General features: G+C 42.9%; 1 protein-coding gene across 1 annotated transcript; it reads right to left on the reverse strand.

The window, feature by feature from the left end:
- Positions 1-15: 15 nt before the first annotated feature.
- On the reverse strand, positions 16-12,328 carry rras (RAS related; the record flags this gene model as incomplete). The annotated part of the gene is made up of 6 exons (XM_083978124.1): positions 16-258; positions 5,703-5,821; positions 6,051-6,159; positions 6,279-6,381; positions 10,371-10,458; positions 12,242-12,328. 6 exons carry the CDS (start codon positions 12,326-12,328, stop codon positions 174-176), a joined length of 591 nt encoding a protein of 196 aa, XP_083834250.1. The 3' UTR covers positions 16-173.
- Positions 12,329-16,626: the final 4,298 nt, after the last annotated feature.

Below are 16,626 nucleotides of genomic sequence, written 5' to 3' on the forward strand. Positions count from 1 at the left end.
TCTCACACACACACACACACACACACACACACACACACACACACACACACACACACACACACACACACATAAACATTGTGCACACATACGCACACATACACACACACACACACTTTTTGGGCGAGCTGTGGAGCTGTGAGGGGTGGGGGCTGCGGTGTCCATGGTAACAGTGCTCAGAGGAGGACACAGGGACAGCCGCCACTCTGTTTGCCTGAGTGATGAGCTGGAGGAGGAGGACACTCCATCTCCTGGAACCGTCTGTGGACGAAGAGGAGGACAGACACACACACAGGTCAATCAGTCAGTGTGTGAGGTGGTGCAGCTGGTCACAAGAGGTCTGGGTGTGCAGTGCAGTGCCCCCCCCCCCAAATTTTTCACAGTTTTATTAATCCGTCTCCCCTTTTTTCCAGAAGTGTCAACACAATACTCTTCTCTGTAGATGTATGTATTTATGTATATGCACTGTATGATTTAGAGGTTTAAAGGTTAGGGCAGTGGTTTTCAAAGTGGGGTTCGGGGACCCCCAGGGGTCCTTGAGAGGGTTCAAGGGGGTCTCCAACTTTTTTCTGGAATTTTGAGCGATTTTTTAAATTATTATTATTTTTAAAGGGATAGTTCACCCAAAATTCAAATTTCATTATCTACTCACCCTCATGTCAACTAAGAGCTGTGAGAATTTTCAGAGTCCTCCGTGCCTTCTCTGAGTTACGGGGGGGTCCGCGCAGCAGTATTCATCCATATAATGGTTGTGAATGGATACCACTTTTCTTTGTCCAAAAAGACACACCAAAAAACATCCAAATACCTCCGTACTGCTCGTCTGTAATGTCCCTCTTGTATTGAAGCCCCAACATGGGAAATTGTTCCGAAAAAAATTAAATAAGTCTATATTTTAAGCTTGTTTGTAGCGGAAGCTCCCAGTGTCTCACTTCACTGCTCTTCCTGTGTCAGTGCAAATCTCGCGTGATTTGCACTGACTGGCGGAACAATTTCTCATGTCGGGGCTTCGATACCAGAGGGACATTACAGACGAGCAGTATGGAGGTATTTGGATGTTTTTTGGTGTGTCTTTTTGGACGAAGAAAAGTGGTATCCATTGACAACCATTATATGGACAAATACTGCTGCGCGGACCCTCCCTGTAACTCAGAGAAGCCACGGAGGACTCTGAAAATTCTCACAGCTCTTAGTTGACATGAAGGTGAGTAGATAATGAGTGAAATTTTAATTTTGGGTGAACTATCCCTTTAACACTTATATATAAATATATAATTAGAAATATGACCTTTTTTTAAAAAACTTTAAGAAGTTTTATTCCTGCCATTGGCCCTAATTTGAACATAGTATTGACTAAAAAAGTAATATTCTTCAGTCCCATAACAAATATTTGTGTATTTGCTTCAAAAGTTTGTCCAATGGGGGTCCGTGGTCTGATTTGTATCAATTTAGGGGTCCTTGATGTAAAAAAGTTTGAGAACCACTGGGTTAGGGCATATACAAGCTAGTTAGCTTCAGCCTTATGTACCCTTTCTTTTGGATGGATGTTTTTTTTCTGATAGTGGGAAATCGAAATTACGACGGAGTAGTAGGGCCACATTGACAATTTAAAAAATCACAAACTTTGAAAATAAAGTTGTAAATTTACGACTTTATTCTCGTAAATGTACGACTTTATCTTGTAATATTATGACTTTTTTCTCGTAGGAAATGTACAACTTTATTCTTGTAAATTTGCGACTTTATTCTCGAAGTCTGTGTTTTTTTTTTCTCAATGTGGCCCCAATATTCTTTCGTACAAAATAAACTCAATAAACAATAAAAAAAATTATATAATTATATTATTATATAATACAAATAAAATAAAATAAAAAACTCCAAAACTCTCAAACTACAATCACAAAACCTCTGACTCTTTTTGCAAAATCAAACCATCGCCTCAGAATAGTTTTTACCTGCACTCCAAACCAAACAATGTTTTTAGATCTTGCACTTAGGTCAAATTAGAAACACTTGTGAGCGGTCACTACACACTACACCAAAAAAATAGAAAACACAGTGTTCACTGCAGTGTGTATTCATGGGCTCTCTACATGGCATCAACTTCAAACATCCTCTGTATGTACACAGAAAGAGTTTTGTGAGTACAACAGGCTTTCTTTACTCACATACACAGTATTTGATCCCCTGCTGATTTTTGCCCTCATTTCACTTGATCAAATGTAAATTAATCTATACTCTTTATATTATGATATTATTTCTGGATTTTTTGTTGATATTCTTTCTTTCTGTTACAGTTTTTCCCAATTGCCAAGACACATTTCTTGAAACCTTCCATCCTTTTCTCTAAACTGTAAACACAAAACCCAGTTTTCAAACTACATTCACAAAACATCTGACTCTTCCTGCAAAACTAAACTATTGCATCTTCTATCCATAGTGAAACTATGGACCTGTGCTCCCTGAACTGGCTTATATGTATTGGTTTCTCCACATCATTAGCCACAAGTGTGATCAATTTTGAGTTTCATTTTTGCTACCCATGCTTACCATTATGCATCACAGTGAAAATGTGTTTTAGTGGGTGAGAATATGTTTGCAAATTGTGTCTTAACTAGGTGAAGTGCTCAAGGTTCTGTCAAAATTAAATAAATGGGTTCAGGACACTGAGCATCTGGTTCAGACAATAGGCTTTAGTGTTTTAGCAATTGAGAAAAACTGTCAAACTTTCCACAGACAGTCCGTTTCTTTGTGGGGGAGTAAACTTACAAAATCAGCAGGGGACCAAATACCTCCCACCCCCGTATCTTGAAATTCTACAAAAAGTGAGTTTGCAAAATATCTTTAATATAATGTACTGTAATATAAAGTAGTACTTTAAACTCTGAATGACAAAAGTAGACTGTAGCCTAGCTGTTTTTCTTGTCTAAATCTCTGATCATGAGAATCTACTGGGGATGTCCCCTCATGGTCACATTATGAGAAACAAGTGTGATCAGTTTTGAGTTGGAACGGATGAAACGTGTTTTATTTGTGTTCATGTGTTGCCACTTGTTGTTACCATTATAGATCACAAGTGCATCAAAGTGACACCTGGGTTTCATTGCATGAGAATGTGTTGAGAGATGGAATGACCGAGATCTGCAAACAAGTGTTTTACTGGGCGACGGTGGTTTATGGTGTTGTCCAAATGATGTTCAGGTCAGTGAATGAGTTTAAAAGAATAGTTCACCCAAAATTCAAATTGCATTCATTATCTACTCACCCTCATGTGGACTAAGGGCTGGGAGAAGTTTCAGAAGTTTCATTTGCAACCGTTATATGGACATGCACTGCTACGCCGAGACCCCCTGTAACTCAGAGAAGCCACGGAGGACTCTGAAACTTCTCCCAGCCCTTAGTCCACATGAGGGTGAGTAGATAATGAGTGAAATTTCAATTTTGAGTGAACTATCCCTTTAAACAACTGGGCAATTCATTCACACAACAGGAAGTAGTGTTTTTTTTTTTAGCAATTCAGAAAAACTGTAAAACCCCCAGAGAGAGGTTGATGCAGAGGTATAAAAATTGGTTGAAAGCTCAGGAAAGAAAAGCTTCTCTCAGGTTTTAGGGATGAGTCCTGGAATTATATTTAGGATCATGTGACACTAAATCCACCATCCAGGTCCATTCAGGGTCTGGACACACTAGGACAGTGGTTCCCAACCTTTTGTGGCTCGTGACCCCATTTTGACAGGGTTACTGCACGTGATCACGGCCGTCACTATTTATATGCTGCATTTTATTTGAACTCGATTCCTATTGGAGAAAGTGAAAGTATAAAATACAGTTGTTTAAGATTGTATGTGGTGTTTTTAATCAAAATTTTATAAAGACTAATAATAATTAGTAAAAAAAAAACAATTTTTATCAATATTTTTCTTTCTTTTTTTTATCAATTACTAGATATTTCAGGCGACCCCATTTAAATTCCAGGCCCCAAGGTTGAAAGACACTGCACTAGGACCTACTGCTGCACTGGTGAGGACCAGGGACAACGTGTCCACATCCTCATTCGTGTGAGTGTCCTGCTGTCCTGTCATGGGTGATGGGGCAGGCTGTTTTTTGTTTTTTTCCCCTTTATCTCTCTTCTTTATACATATCTGAGCAAAAGGGTTTTTTTCTCTCTCTCTTGCATGTATCTTTCTTTGCTTATACTCTTTCTCTTTCTCGAGTCCTAATTGTTCCAGTTCATCCCCATTCATTTGAACACATTATCTACGCTGATACACACACACACACAGATCAACACATAGGCTACATGCTCACGGACACGCACATACACATACACATACATACGCACAGACTACTTTCCACCACATCAATTCCATAATACACACACACACAGCACTGTTTGCACCAGTATAGCACTTGTCTTTGTTGTCTTGTCTTGTCTAACCCTTTAATGAGTTGTTGTTTTATGTTTTATGAGTTTGTATGTTTTTGTTGTTTTGCTTTCTACTTGTCTTGTATCGGCATCACTTAATACAAAAAAAAAAAAAAAAAAAAGGAGGAAGTGATGTGGTGGAAACAGTGGGAGTACTCCAGAGTCCGATGAGCTTCTCTCCCTGCACTTCCTACACTGTGTCTGTCACAGCTCCTTCAAGGGAGGAGTCAGCAGAGCTGGAGAAACACTGCTGACATCTGAACCCCCCCTCCCCTCCCCTCCCTCCTGTGACTCAGTGGTGGGATCCTCACTGAGGCAAGACAAACCTCTTGACACAAAGCATCATCACACAAACATCTACAACACAACAGTGTATAAAGAAGAGAGTGGGAGTGTTTTTACTAAACTACAGTGAGGACGGAGGGTTTGTGGCCAAGCTAAGGATGCTAATGTAGCATAGCACAGAGGAACTGACTGTGGGGTCTTTGTGTAAGTGGGGAGTCGTGTTGAGCTATCAATTAAAAGCATAAAAGCCCCCAAAAAATACTTTAAAAAAAAGTTGTTCATAAGACGCCTCTGTTCTGTGTGACAGGACCTGACGGCACTAGGGCGGGCGGCTGGGGTCAGGTTACGCCATAGTGCGTATGACACATCCATGCAACTGAGTATGCTATGAATTAAAGGGATATGCCAATATTTTTTTTTCGTGTCTTGCCTCACTCCCGAGTCCATGACCAGCAGATAGACACCATCCTTTCGACTGTGCGTGCAGTAACAAGGGAGATAGAGCCGTATCGCCCATAATTAGCTTAGCTCAAACACTGGAAGTGTAGGCTGTAAGTAGTGTTAGCCTGCCTCCTACCAAGTTCATTTTAATCTTTTTTTTTTATTATTACAAATGACACTGACTCTAGCTTTTAAATTCCTACCAATTCAATGTTACGTATGGACCAGTATCTGTGCATTTACCTTTACTTTGGTGCACATCTGCTAATACAGTTCCGACATAATCTTTTTTTTGAAAGTGACGGTATTTAGGAATCTTTACGATCAATTAATTGTGGCGTTTAATACCGTGATTAATTGTGAAAACAAGTAATTGTGACATCCCTAATGACCAGTTATATTTGCTGGATTTGTGTGGGGGTTATAACCCCCCTAACCCCCCCCCCCCCCCCCCCCCCCCATAACTTGCGCCCATGTGTGGTTTTATATTTTTAGAAAAGATCAACATGTGACATCCATCCTGAGTGGACCCCTGTAGGAGAAACACCGGTACCTGATGATCTGGACCAGCTCCAGGAAGCACTCGTCCACATTGTAGCGGTTCTTGGCCGAAGCCTCCATATAGTGGATCCTGTTCTCTCTGGCGAAGCCCTGAGCGTCCTCCCTGGAGATCTGCACACAGAGCAAAACCAGATCCACTCAGTGTGGTCTGAACCTGGGCTGGAGGCCGATCGGACTCCCTAACCCTCCATTTGGACTCCACCCTGATCTGACTGGGAGCCAGGCGGCGTGGGGGGAGGACGACCGAGTGTGTGTGTGTGTGTGTGTGTGTGTGTGTGTGTGTGTGTGTGTGTGTGTGTGTGTGTGTGTGTGTGTGTGTGTGTGTGTGTGTGTGACTCACCACTCTCTGCTGCTCCAGGTCGGCCTTGTTTCCAACCAGCACCATGGGGAAGTCGTCCCTGTCCTTCACTCTCAGGATCTGGGTGTGGAATTTCTGGACCTCGTGGTAGCTGTCGGAGTGAGGACGGAGGGAAAGACTTAGTCCAGGAGACCTCGGTGGACTCTGAGTCACACAGATCAAGTAGGCTACACGGGTCACAGGAGGCAGCTGGGTCTGATGGACACTCACCTGCCCCGGTCGTTGAGTGCAAACACCAGCAGGAAGCCTTCTCCTGAGCGCATGTACTGCTCCCTCATCGCCCCAAACTCCTCCTGACCTGCCGTATCCAAGACTGACACACACACACACACATAGTTACAATCACAGTTACAAGAAAAGAACAAGGTGCAAATATGACAGTTAGTGAGTTTAAAGGGACAGAGAATGCCCTAACCCTAACCCTAAAAATTTATTTATTCTAGATTTTAAAATTGAGACAATAGGAGAAGATCTGTTACTAGCTGTGTTTACATGCAGTGTTTTCCACAATCTGATTCAGATTAAATGAATTTTAGTCGATCTGTATACATGAACACTAAATAAAGCGATCTACATTCAATCTGCGTATACATGGCCCCAGCTGAAGCCGATCGTATACTGCTGTGAGACTGACAGCTGGCGAGTGCTTTGGGATGGGGGCGGAGCTTACGGCAGCAGCCGCTGCTCGTTGAAGTAGCAAAGTAGCTCGTTGCAGTGATTCGTTCTTTCACGTCGGAGTCTCCAAACCAGAAACGTCTTTAACAACACCGGGGAAAGTCGTTAGATTGTCGTTAGTCGCTTTTGACAACAACAACAAAGTCGCCAGATTTAGCGAGAAAGTCACTGCTTTGACTTTCCTATTTCCTTTCCTGTTTCCTATTTCCCGCAAACATCAATACGTGACTCCTACGTACTAGGGCGCGCATGCTAAGGTGTTTACATGAGACATTTTGAATCTGATTGGCCTATTAATCTGATTATAAATAGGATTTTTGGACCCATGTAAATACTGTTACTGTCTCCAGGTCAGAGTGTTACAGCATGTTCTACAAAGTTCCATGTGTCACAGTGTGTCACAGTGTGTCACAGTACAGTGTTACAGTGGTAGAGGGTGCTCCAGTGTGTGTCACAGTGGCATAGTGGGTTAGAGTGGGTTATTTAAGATTCAAGATGAGTTCATTAGTTCCGTAGCAAATTTGTCTGGGACATGCAGGCTGCTACATACATGGTGCATAGACAGGACATTATTGTTGATTGTGTGTTACAGTGTGTGATACAGCAGTATAGTGTGTTCCAGCAGCGTGTTATAATGTTACAGTGTGTGTCACGGAGGTCCAGTGTGTTACAGCGAGCTATATTGTTACAGTGGTATAGTGTGTTATAGTGTGTGTTATACTGGTATAGTGTGTTTTTAGTATTTAGTGTGTGATTTTAAATCGGGGTTTTGAAGTATCCTGTTTTTGTGTTTGCGCATGTAAACACCATTTCCCGATTTCAGAAATCAGGATAAGCCCTTATCCGGAGACTATTACGTTTTAAATTTTTTCATGTGAGAAAGTAACTGTTTCGATCCCCAATGTGCGGTCAGTTTATCCAAATGACGGCTGTTTACAAGTCTGCTATGATGTTTTCTGAGAAGTTTTGACCATCTGTGTGAGCTGTGAGCAGGACATCACAGAGGCAGCAACCCCGTCTCCTGAGCTGCTTGGCCGGCCAACCTACGTCGTCACCCCGGGGGACAAAACGATCGCTTATTAACTTACCCGCAGGTTTTTAGAGGTTTACCGCCGGCTGGTTAAATTCTTTTTAGGAGACAAATACTGATCTCACTGATGAAATCTAACAATTGTGGCAGTCGCATTAGTTTGTTTGAATGAAAAGTGAAGCTTCGTGTGTGTATTGGACAGAAGAGCAGCGCTGCCTGGGGCTCTGTAGCCTAACGTTACGTACCGAAATCACCACTTTTACATCAATAAATGAATATTTTACAATGAACCGAGCAGTCTGCATTAAATTTTCTTTTCTTTTATTAAAGGGATAGTTCACCCTAGAATGATATTTCGCTCATTATCTACTCACCCTCATGTTGACTAAGGGCTGGAAGAATTATCAGAGTCCACCGTCCCTTCTCTGAGTTACAGGGGGTCTCGGCGTAGCAGTGCATTTCAATGCAACGGTTGCAAAGGGACACCGGAGCTCTTCGTAAAAAAACACACACAAAAAAACATCCAAATACCTCCATGATGCTCGTATATAATGTCCGTCTTGTGCTGAAGCCCCAAATTGCGTAATTGTCCCGAAAAAAATTAAATAAGTCTATATTTTAAGCTTGTTTGTAGCGGAAGCTTCTCGAAGCTCGAAGCGAGATTTGGACGGACCAGGAAGAGGAGCTTCGAGAAGCTTCCGCTACAAACAAGCTTAAAATATAGACTTATTTAATTTTTTTCGGGACAATTACGCAATTTGGGGCTTCAGCACAAGACGGACATTACATACGAGCATCATGGAGGTATTTGGATGTTTTTTTGTGTGTGTTTTTTTACGAAGAGCTCCGGTGTCCCTTTGCAACCGTTGCATTGAAATGCACTGCTACGCCGAGACCCCCTGTAACTCAGAGAAGGGACGGTGGACTCTGATAATTCTTCCAGCCCTTAGTCAACATGAGGGTGAGTAGATAATGAGCGAAATATCATTCTAGGGTGAACTATCCCTTTAAGTTATATAACATGGCACCATTTTTAATTTGTAAATTTTCTGATTTTTACATATTTCCAAGTAGTTGCGCTTCCTGTTGTAAACAACAAACATGAAACACGCATACGCACATAAGACGCAGTAATCAGAAACCGGGATACTGTATTTATCATGTATACAGGGATACTGAATAACCGGGTTTCTCTAAGTTCATGTAAACACCCTATCCTGAATTTGATCAAAATCGGGATACCAGGTTGTCCCCCTGTCAATCAGATCTGCTGCTCCCTCATTGGCTCTTTCACATCCAGGCTTAAACACACTTGGACCTTGGCCCGTTAACAGCCTGTGGGCCCAGAATCCTCGGCTGCATGACTCACCAGAAGCCCCAGCACTGCCTATACCTCTGACACAGCCAGTGACGAAGCCTCATGATATGCTGCTGCTGGGCCCCACCCGTTACCCCACCCAGTTCCACCCAGTGCCCCCCCACCCCCCCTCTATACCCCCAGTGTCACAGCCCAGGCAGATGTGAGTGATTTCAGACCAACAGAGTCAACGACATCAGATCGACTGTAAAAAAAAAAGAAAAAGAAAAAAAAAAAAAAAAAAAAGTGGGAGCCTCCTATAAACAGGGACGTGTGCGAGGAGCAGCCAGACTGACTCACTAACAACAGAGTAGATGTGTGTGTGTGTGTCTGATGATTCACATGTTAAAGGGATAGTTCACCCAAAATTCAAATTTCACTCATTCTCTACTCACCCTCATGTCGACTAAGAGCTGGGAGAAGTTTCATAGTCCTCCGTGCCTTCTCTGAGTTACGGGGGGGGTCCGTGCAGCAGTATTTGTCCATATAATGGTTGTCAATGGATACCAACTTTCTTCGTCCAAAAAGACACACCAAAAAACATCCAAATACCTCCATGCTGCTCGTCTGTAATGTCCCTCTGGTATTGAAGCCCCAACATGAGAAATTGTTCCGCCGGTCAGTGCAAATCACTAGAGATTTGCACTGACACAGGAAGAGCAGTGAACTGAGACACTGGGAGCTTCCGCTACAAACAAGCTTAAAATATAGACTTAATTAATTTTTTTCGGAACAATTTCTCATGTCGGGGCTTCAATACATAATAAGAGGGACATTACAGACGAGCACTATGGAGGTATTTGGATGTTTTTTGGTGTGTCTTTTTGGACAAAGAAAGTTGGTATCCATTCACAACCCCCCCCCCGTAACTCAGAGAAGGAACGGAGGACTCTGAAAATTCTCACAGCTCTTAGTCGGCACGAGGGTGAGTAGATAATGAGTGAAATTTGAATTTTGGGTGAACTATCCCTTTAAGTGTGGTGAAGCAGCAGCGTGAGCCGCTGCAGCGCCGCCTGCCTCCACGCCGCAGCGCCAGCCAACTACAAGTCCTAACAAGGGAAAGAAACACGCAGAGAGCAAACACACACATACTGCCTGCGTCTTACCTCATCACACTGCAACACACCCTGCACTCTCAAACAAACCCTCCACACACACACACACACACACACACACACACACACACACACACACACACACCCTGTTCTCATTATCACTGCGAAGTGTGACGGAGCCTTACTGTCGAGCCGGGTCTCCTTCCCGTCCACCGTGCAGATCTTGGTGTAGGAGTCTTCGATGGTGGGGTCGTAGTCAGACACAAAGTAGGACTGTGGGGACAGACTGGGAGTTAATGACAGGAAGCGGTGCTGCAGATGCTTGATACCGTCAAGACACCGTAAACACACACCAACAAACATCTGACTCTGATGATGATGATGATCTGATCTCAGAGCAGCACATGAGCCAGAATCAAAGCCAGACCCCCAGACCGGAGCACACACATCAACCCAACCCCTGCACGCCGGACTCGGATACAGATGTGAGGGGGGGCTGGTTCTGAGTATCCCGGTTCACACACACACACACACACACACCGTTACCATGGTGACAGGTCTGGGACCAGTTTCACAGATTTATCTCAGGCTGGTCTGTAGCTAGTATCTGTGTTGCTCACAGATTAGTCGAATGGAAGTCAGACTGTTCGCAATGAAACAAAACAAAGATTGACCAAAACACAGTGTTACCATGGTAACATTTGGTGATCCTACCTGCACTGACCAGTAGCACCCTAATACAGGAATTCAAACACATATGAAAGAGAAGTGAAAAATCAGATCGATTGTTTCACTCCCAGTAAACTGGATGTGGTTCCTCCATTGAGATTTGTTTTTGAATTTGAATTTCACTTTTACTCATCCTGAACGCACAAAAAACTAAATGGATGTTGTTTTCATAATCTTCATATCTCCACTATACATGGTTCCCATAATGAAAGAGTCTCTGTGTACAAATATTATCTTGGTATTTGGATCAATGATACATTTACATTTAACTCCCTATTGATAATCTTGTAAAAGAAAAAAGTTGGTTTTCTTTATCGAAATAAATCCAACTTTCCAGTGTCATGTAGAAAGAGATTAGTCGAGTCTGTCTTTATGTCTGTGTTCAGATCAGTGGTGTCAAACATGCGTCCAATCCGGCCTTGAATACCCCAAACATCTGTCTTTATTTTCTTATCTGTGTTAGGGTTGGGTTTTCAATATTTGTTCTGCTTGTCTGCACTGTAAATGAGGCCTGCCTCAGAGTTTAAGTTAACTAACTAACTAACTTTTATTTTAATTTACCCTTTTTTTGATTGATTTACCCAGAATTCATGGAAGAGCCAATAACTAAACTGCTCTGTGCAAAACCATCATCAGTGTGAAGCTGCGACACGGTCAGGTTGGTCTGATGTGGAGCTGAGGACGTCCACCTGTTGATGCAGGTAACACAGCACCACACACACACAACACACTTCCTCATGGTGACCATCATGTCTTCTTGTTTTACTTGTACCCAGGGGCTCAGATGTCTGGTTAATAAATTTATCAATCACTGTATTGATCATTGTTATGGTAACAATAAATTCTCTCCACACTTTTGTTTTTGTCTTTTGATCATACCCGACCCCCACTTAACTGGGGGAGCCTTTACTGTATCAATCACTGCATTGATCAGTGTACATTGATCACTGAGTATTAGTGCCTCCAACTGGTAGGTTTGGTCCTGATACACATCTGTCACCATTAAAACAGGACACACACACACACACACACACACAGGGCCGTTGCCAGGAATTCTGGGCCCCATTAAAGAATAGGTGGGCCCCTACACCCTAACTTTTCCAGTTTCTTTTCTTAGAGTAGGCCTATATGTAGTATCATTTTTTATTTAGCCTATAGGCCTACTTTGTTTTGATGCTAATCAAAATAAAACAAATCAGAATAAATCAGTCATACAAAGATTAGACTACTGGGGTTTTTTATGGGCCCTACTGGGCGCTGGGCCCCTAGAATTATCATACAACGGCCCTGCACACACACATAGTCGAGAGAGTCAAACAATCTGTACCTGGATGAACTGGATGGTGAGGGCGCTCTTGCCCACCCCTCCTCCTCCCACCACCACCAGTTTGAATCTTTCCTCGTCTCCACTCATTCTGGGTTTTTTCCAATTGCGATCGATCCGGATCCAAAAAAAAAAAATCCTCCCGGGTCCGATCACGATCAGTCCCACAGAGTCCCACGGTTCTCCAGCAGCAGACACACACACAGACAGAGCCGAGCCGAGCCGAGACAATAAACGTCCAGGGTGAAGTAGCCGAGTGAAGCGAAACTTGTTCACATGGAGCTCATGGTCTGAAGACTCCGTTTTTTCTCTCTCTGTCTCTTCTCTCTGTCTCTTTACCGCTCAACCGCGTCACTCCGCGGTAACACCTGAGGACAAAGTCCCGCCGGACACACACCGGCCAGCTTCGGTCGGACCGCCACCGTGTTCTGGGGTCTAGTTTCTGGGCTGTGAGGCGGACTGAAGCGGTCTGTGGAGGGTTGAGTCCTCGGCCTCCAGGCTGCTGCTGCTGCTGCTGCTGAGGGCGGAACTGCTTCCTCTTTTCTCTCTCCTCAAGAAACTCAAGCAGGCAGGAACACTCTGACACACACACACACACGCGCGCACATACACTCACAAACACACACACACGCGCAGCCGCCGACACTTTAGAGAGAACACACACACGCACACACACACACGGACTGGAGCAGCAGCAGCACACCTGAGCAGCTTCCTCCTCCTGCAGACGGAAAAGTCAACTCAACTCGTTCATGTGTCACACTTTCCTTATTTGGGCATACGGAGTATCCGTGACGTCAGGCAGCCGACTGGCGCGCACAGGATGTGAAGGCAGCACGGGACCGGGAGGACCGGGACCAGGACCGGGACGAGAAGTTCTGTTCATGACGTCATGAGGCGGTTCGGTGAAAAACCCAGAAGAACGGGGACTGATCAGAGGACAGCTTCCTCACAGTCCTCTGTCCCTCTGCTGCAGAGGACCCGGACCTGGACGGATCCAAGTCCGGCTGGACCTGGACTTGGATCCAGACTGAGAGGAACGCTTTGGAGACCAGTGTTGGGCACGTTATCTTCCTGGGTCCTCAATGCAATTAAAAACATAGTAGTCACATTGATCACTGTTACAGATCACTGTAACACATCTTCACCTACACAAACAACAACGGTCTAAACTATAGCCTATGATTAAGTACAAAGGATCTACACCAGAACAGTTCAACAAAAAACAAACAATTCCTATGACAAGTTATTCCACATTATATTTCTTATTATTAAATAGTCCCTCCCTTCCCATGGACCAGTCTACCACCCAGTCCTCCCATCGAGCTGGCCAGCTCTCCCTGCCCCCCCCCCCCCCTCCCCCCTCACCAGAGACTGCCTTCATCAACTCCTGCTATTTCCATATTTCGCACATTCTGTGACATAAACTGTAAACTGTTTTCTTGTCTGTAACAACATCTATTGCACGTCTGTCCGTCCTGGGTGAGGGATCCCTCCTCTGTTGCTCACCCTGAGGTTTCTCCCATTTTTCCCTGTTAAAAGGGTTTTCCATGGAGTTTTTCCTCAGTGGATGTGAGGGTCTAAGGACAGAGGATGTTGTAATGCCATGTAAAGCCCTTTGAGACAAACTGTTTGTAAAAACGGGCTATACAAATAAAATTGCCTTGCCTTGCCTATTACTACCTTTTTTTTTAATGTGTTTTGAGTTAATATTTTTGATGTTATTAGGTAATGTGTTCCATCCTATGATGGCTCTGTTACAGTAGGCTATGTTTTAAAAAGTTTGTTCTTGGTTTAGGTGTAAGTAAGTTATCAGGTCTTGATTGTCTGGTTTATTTATTTCTGGTGAACACTATCATCTGATTTACGAAATATTGTGTTTTTTTTTATTATTATCATTAATCAAATTTCTAATGAAAGTTAGAAGACTTAATTTTATAAATTTGTGCTCCATAAACAGACAGCGGTAGTTGAGGATGATTTACCAATGCACGTCTGGAACCAAATATCATACTTTTTGTTTCAGAAATATTTATGCACCCAGTCAGTCGACCACTTCCTTGAGTCCAATGCTCAGGATATCAGATAGCTCAAATTGTGTCATTGCTACACTGGTAGAATCATCCGCATACAGAACAACTTTTGCATTATTATTTAACACTAATGGAAGGTCATTTGTAAAAAAAATAAAATAAAAAATAAAAAAAATGGAATATAAAATAGAGGAGTTTTTCTATCAAAAGACAATGATCAATAATTTCAAAAGCAGCACTAAAATCTAGTAACGCCGCCCCCACTAATCTTTTGTCCTCCATTAGTTATAGGCTATAACTACCGTAGTTACTTTCCACAAAAACTAACTGAGTTAGTAACTGGATTGCTACATTATAAAAGTACCTAATTACCAGGAAAAGTAGCTATTATCATTTTTATAAAATGCTCAATTATGTAACCCTAACCAACTCACTCAGTATTCCTCCGCTCAGGCAGGCTCTATGTGCGGAGGAATACCGAATGAGTTGGTTAGTTCCAGATAAACTTTTTTTTTTTTTTTCGACTAGTTGATGGACAGTGAAAAAAAACACTTTAACAGGATTTTTATTTTGTGACGGGACTTTGTGAGTCAAGTAACAGTGTGTAACAGCGCATTTTAATGTCAGTAATGGTAACGGTGTTAGAACGGGGAAAACAGTAACTTTTTTGATTACTTTGAAAAAAGTAGCGGCATCAGTGAAGCTGTTATTCCCATCACTGTTGGAGACACAGCTGCAGGTCACCTGGTCACCGTGCTCAACACAGCTCAACATAACCTGTAGGGACCATGTGAGCAGAAAGATTAACTTCCTGTTTTCAGTTAGTCTACAACTACAGTGTCATATTTGTGCAAGTGTTGAGCTGACCATGTTGTGTGGTTGTGGTGAACCGACCTAAAGAGAACATGAGAGAGTTCAGAGAGTTGAGCTGATGTTTTCCTGGCGAAGGATTGGTGTTCACCAGGCCGCCCTGAGCCAGACATAACAAGAAAAAACTTCACGTATGTCATTTAACACTGCACAGGTTTAAAGATCAGACTGAACTAAAAAGGATGTTGTGATTGGATAATGTGTCATAAACATGTAGCTACTTCCTGTTTTATTGAAACTGAATTGAATTGAATTGAAAGTAGGCCTACTTTATTAATCCCAGAGAGGGGAAATTAAAGCAGAAGTAAGCAGAATGTTTGTGTTAATATAAGTCTTAAATAGGTCTATCTTCTGACAGCAATCACTTCTATAGTGTTTGGTCTGGAACACGGGTCTGTCAGTCACTCTGCTCTGCTGTAAGCCGAGGAGAAAACTTTCTTTGTATCCTACAACCTTTATCCAATGAGGAGAGAGAACGGCATAAAGGGGCGGTCCTCTCTGTGTGTGCAGCCAAGGGATGCGCGTGAATGTGGTGACGTAGGGACGATGGCGGGGACTGCTAACTCCATCGGCTGACAGGAAGTTAGCCAAAACCACCGGATCGCTTACTTCTGCTTTAAATGTCACAGTGTAGGCCTATACAGGACAGCCAACACACAACATGACAACATAAAATCTCAGGCAATACAAATTGTGCAATTCAAAGCATTACTTAGCACTTGACAAATCGCCAACAATGTTGATTAAAAAAGGTACAAACATACATCTTTCTAAGGAGCACCTTGGCATCACTAGTCTGTCACTAAATGAACTCTTCAGTTCACAGAAGACATCACAGTTGGTGGTCATTATTGTCATAATTAGGGTCATAATCGAGCATCGTTATGACCCTGTTGAGGTCCGCTCAACTTACCATGAAGAGTAAATGAATTATGATGTTACATGATACCATCCATTAGATGAACGTGGACATTCAGGTTTCAGAAAAGGAAGTTTTGAACGTTTTGGAAGATGCACGCCGGAGCTATAGCGAGTTTGTTCATGGCAAAGGACGGGAATAGTCTGGACCTCCGTAGGCAGGTCATTATACAGCAATATGCTATAATATGAAGACAGAATATTAGCATTAGCCATTGTTTGTTACCTTAGTAACAGTGGTGTTAGGCCTGAGTCAGCCTGTGGTAAGTTGTCTAATAGTTTTAACTTAAAGTGAGTCAGTCTTTAATTTTGTTGAACAGTCTGACTGAGTGAACAAAATTAAAGAGGAAGTATGCCCGTCCGGTTGCTTTTCCGCTGTTTTGCTAACCCTCCTCCCAGCCATGTGCATTTGTTTTCAAAGAGAAAGAAATCCATGGAGCGTTATATCATGTGTGCGTTACGATGTGTATATTTGTGTAGTCTTATCTGTCATAAACAAGAGATTGCGGGTTACGAGACAAGAGCTGGTACACCGGGTCGGAGGCTCTCATCTCACAATGTTGGTTT

The sequence above is a fragment of the Trachurus trachurus genome (assembly GCF_905171665.1).
Source record: "Trachurus trachurus genome assembly, chromosome: 8".
In the NCBI taxonomy this organism is placed as follows: Eukaryota; Metazoa; Chordata; class Actinopteri; order Carangiformes; family Carangidae; genus Trachurus; species Trachurus trachurus.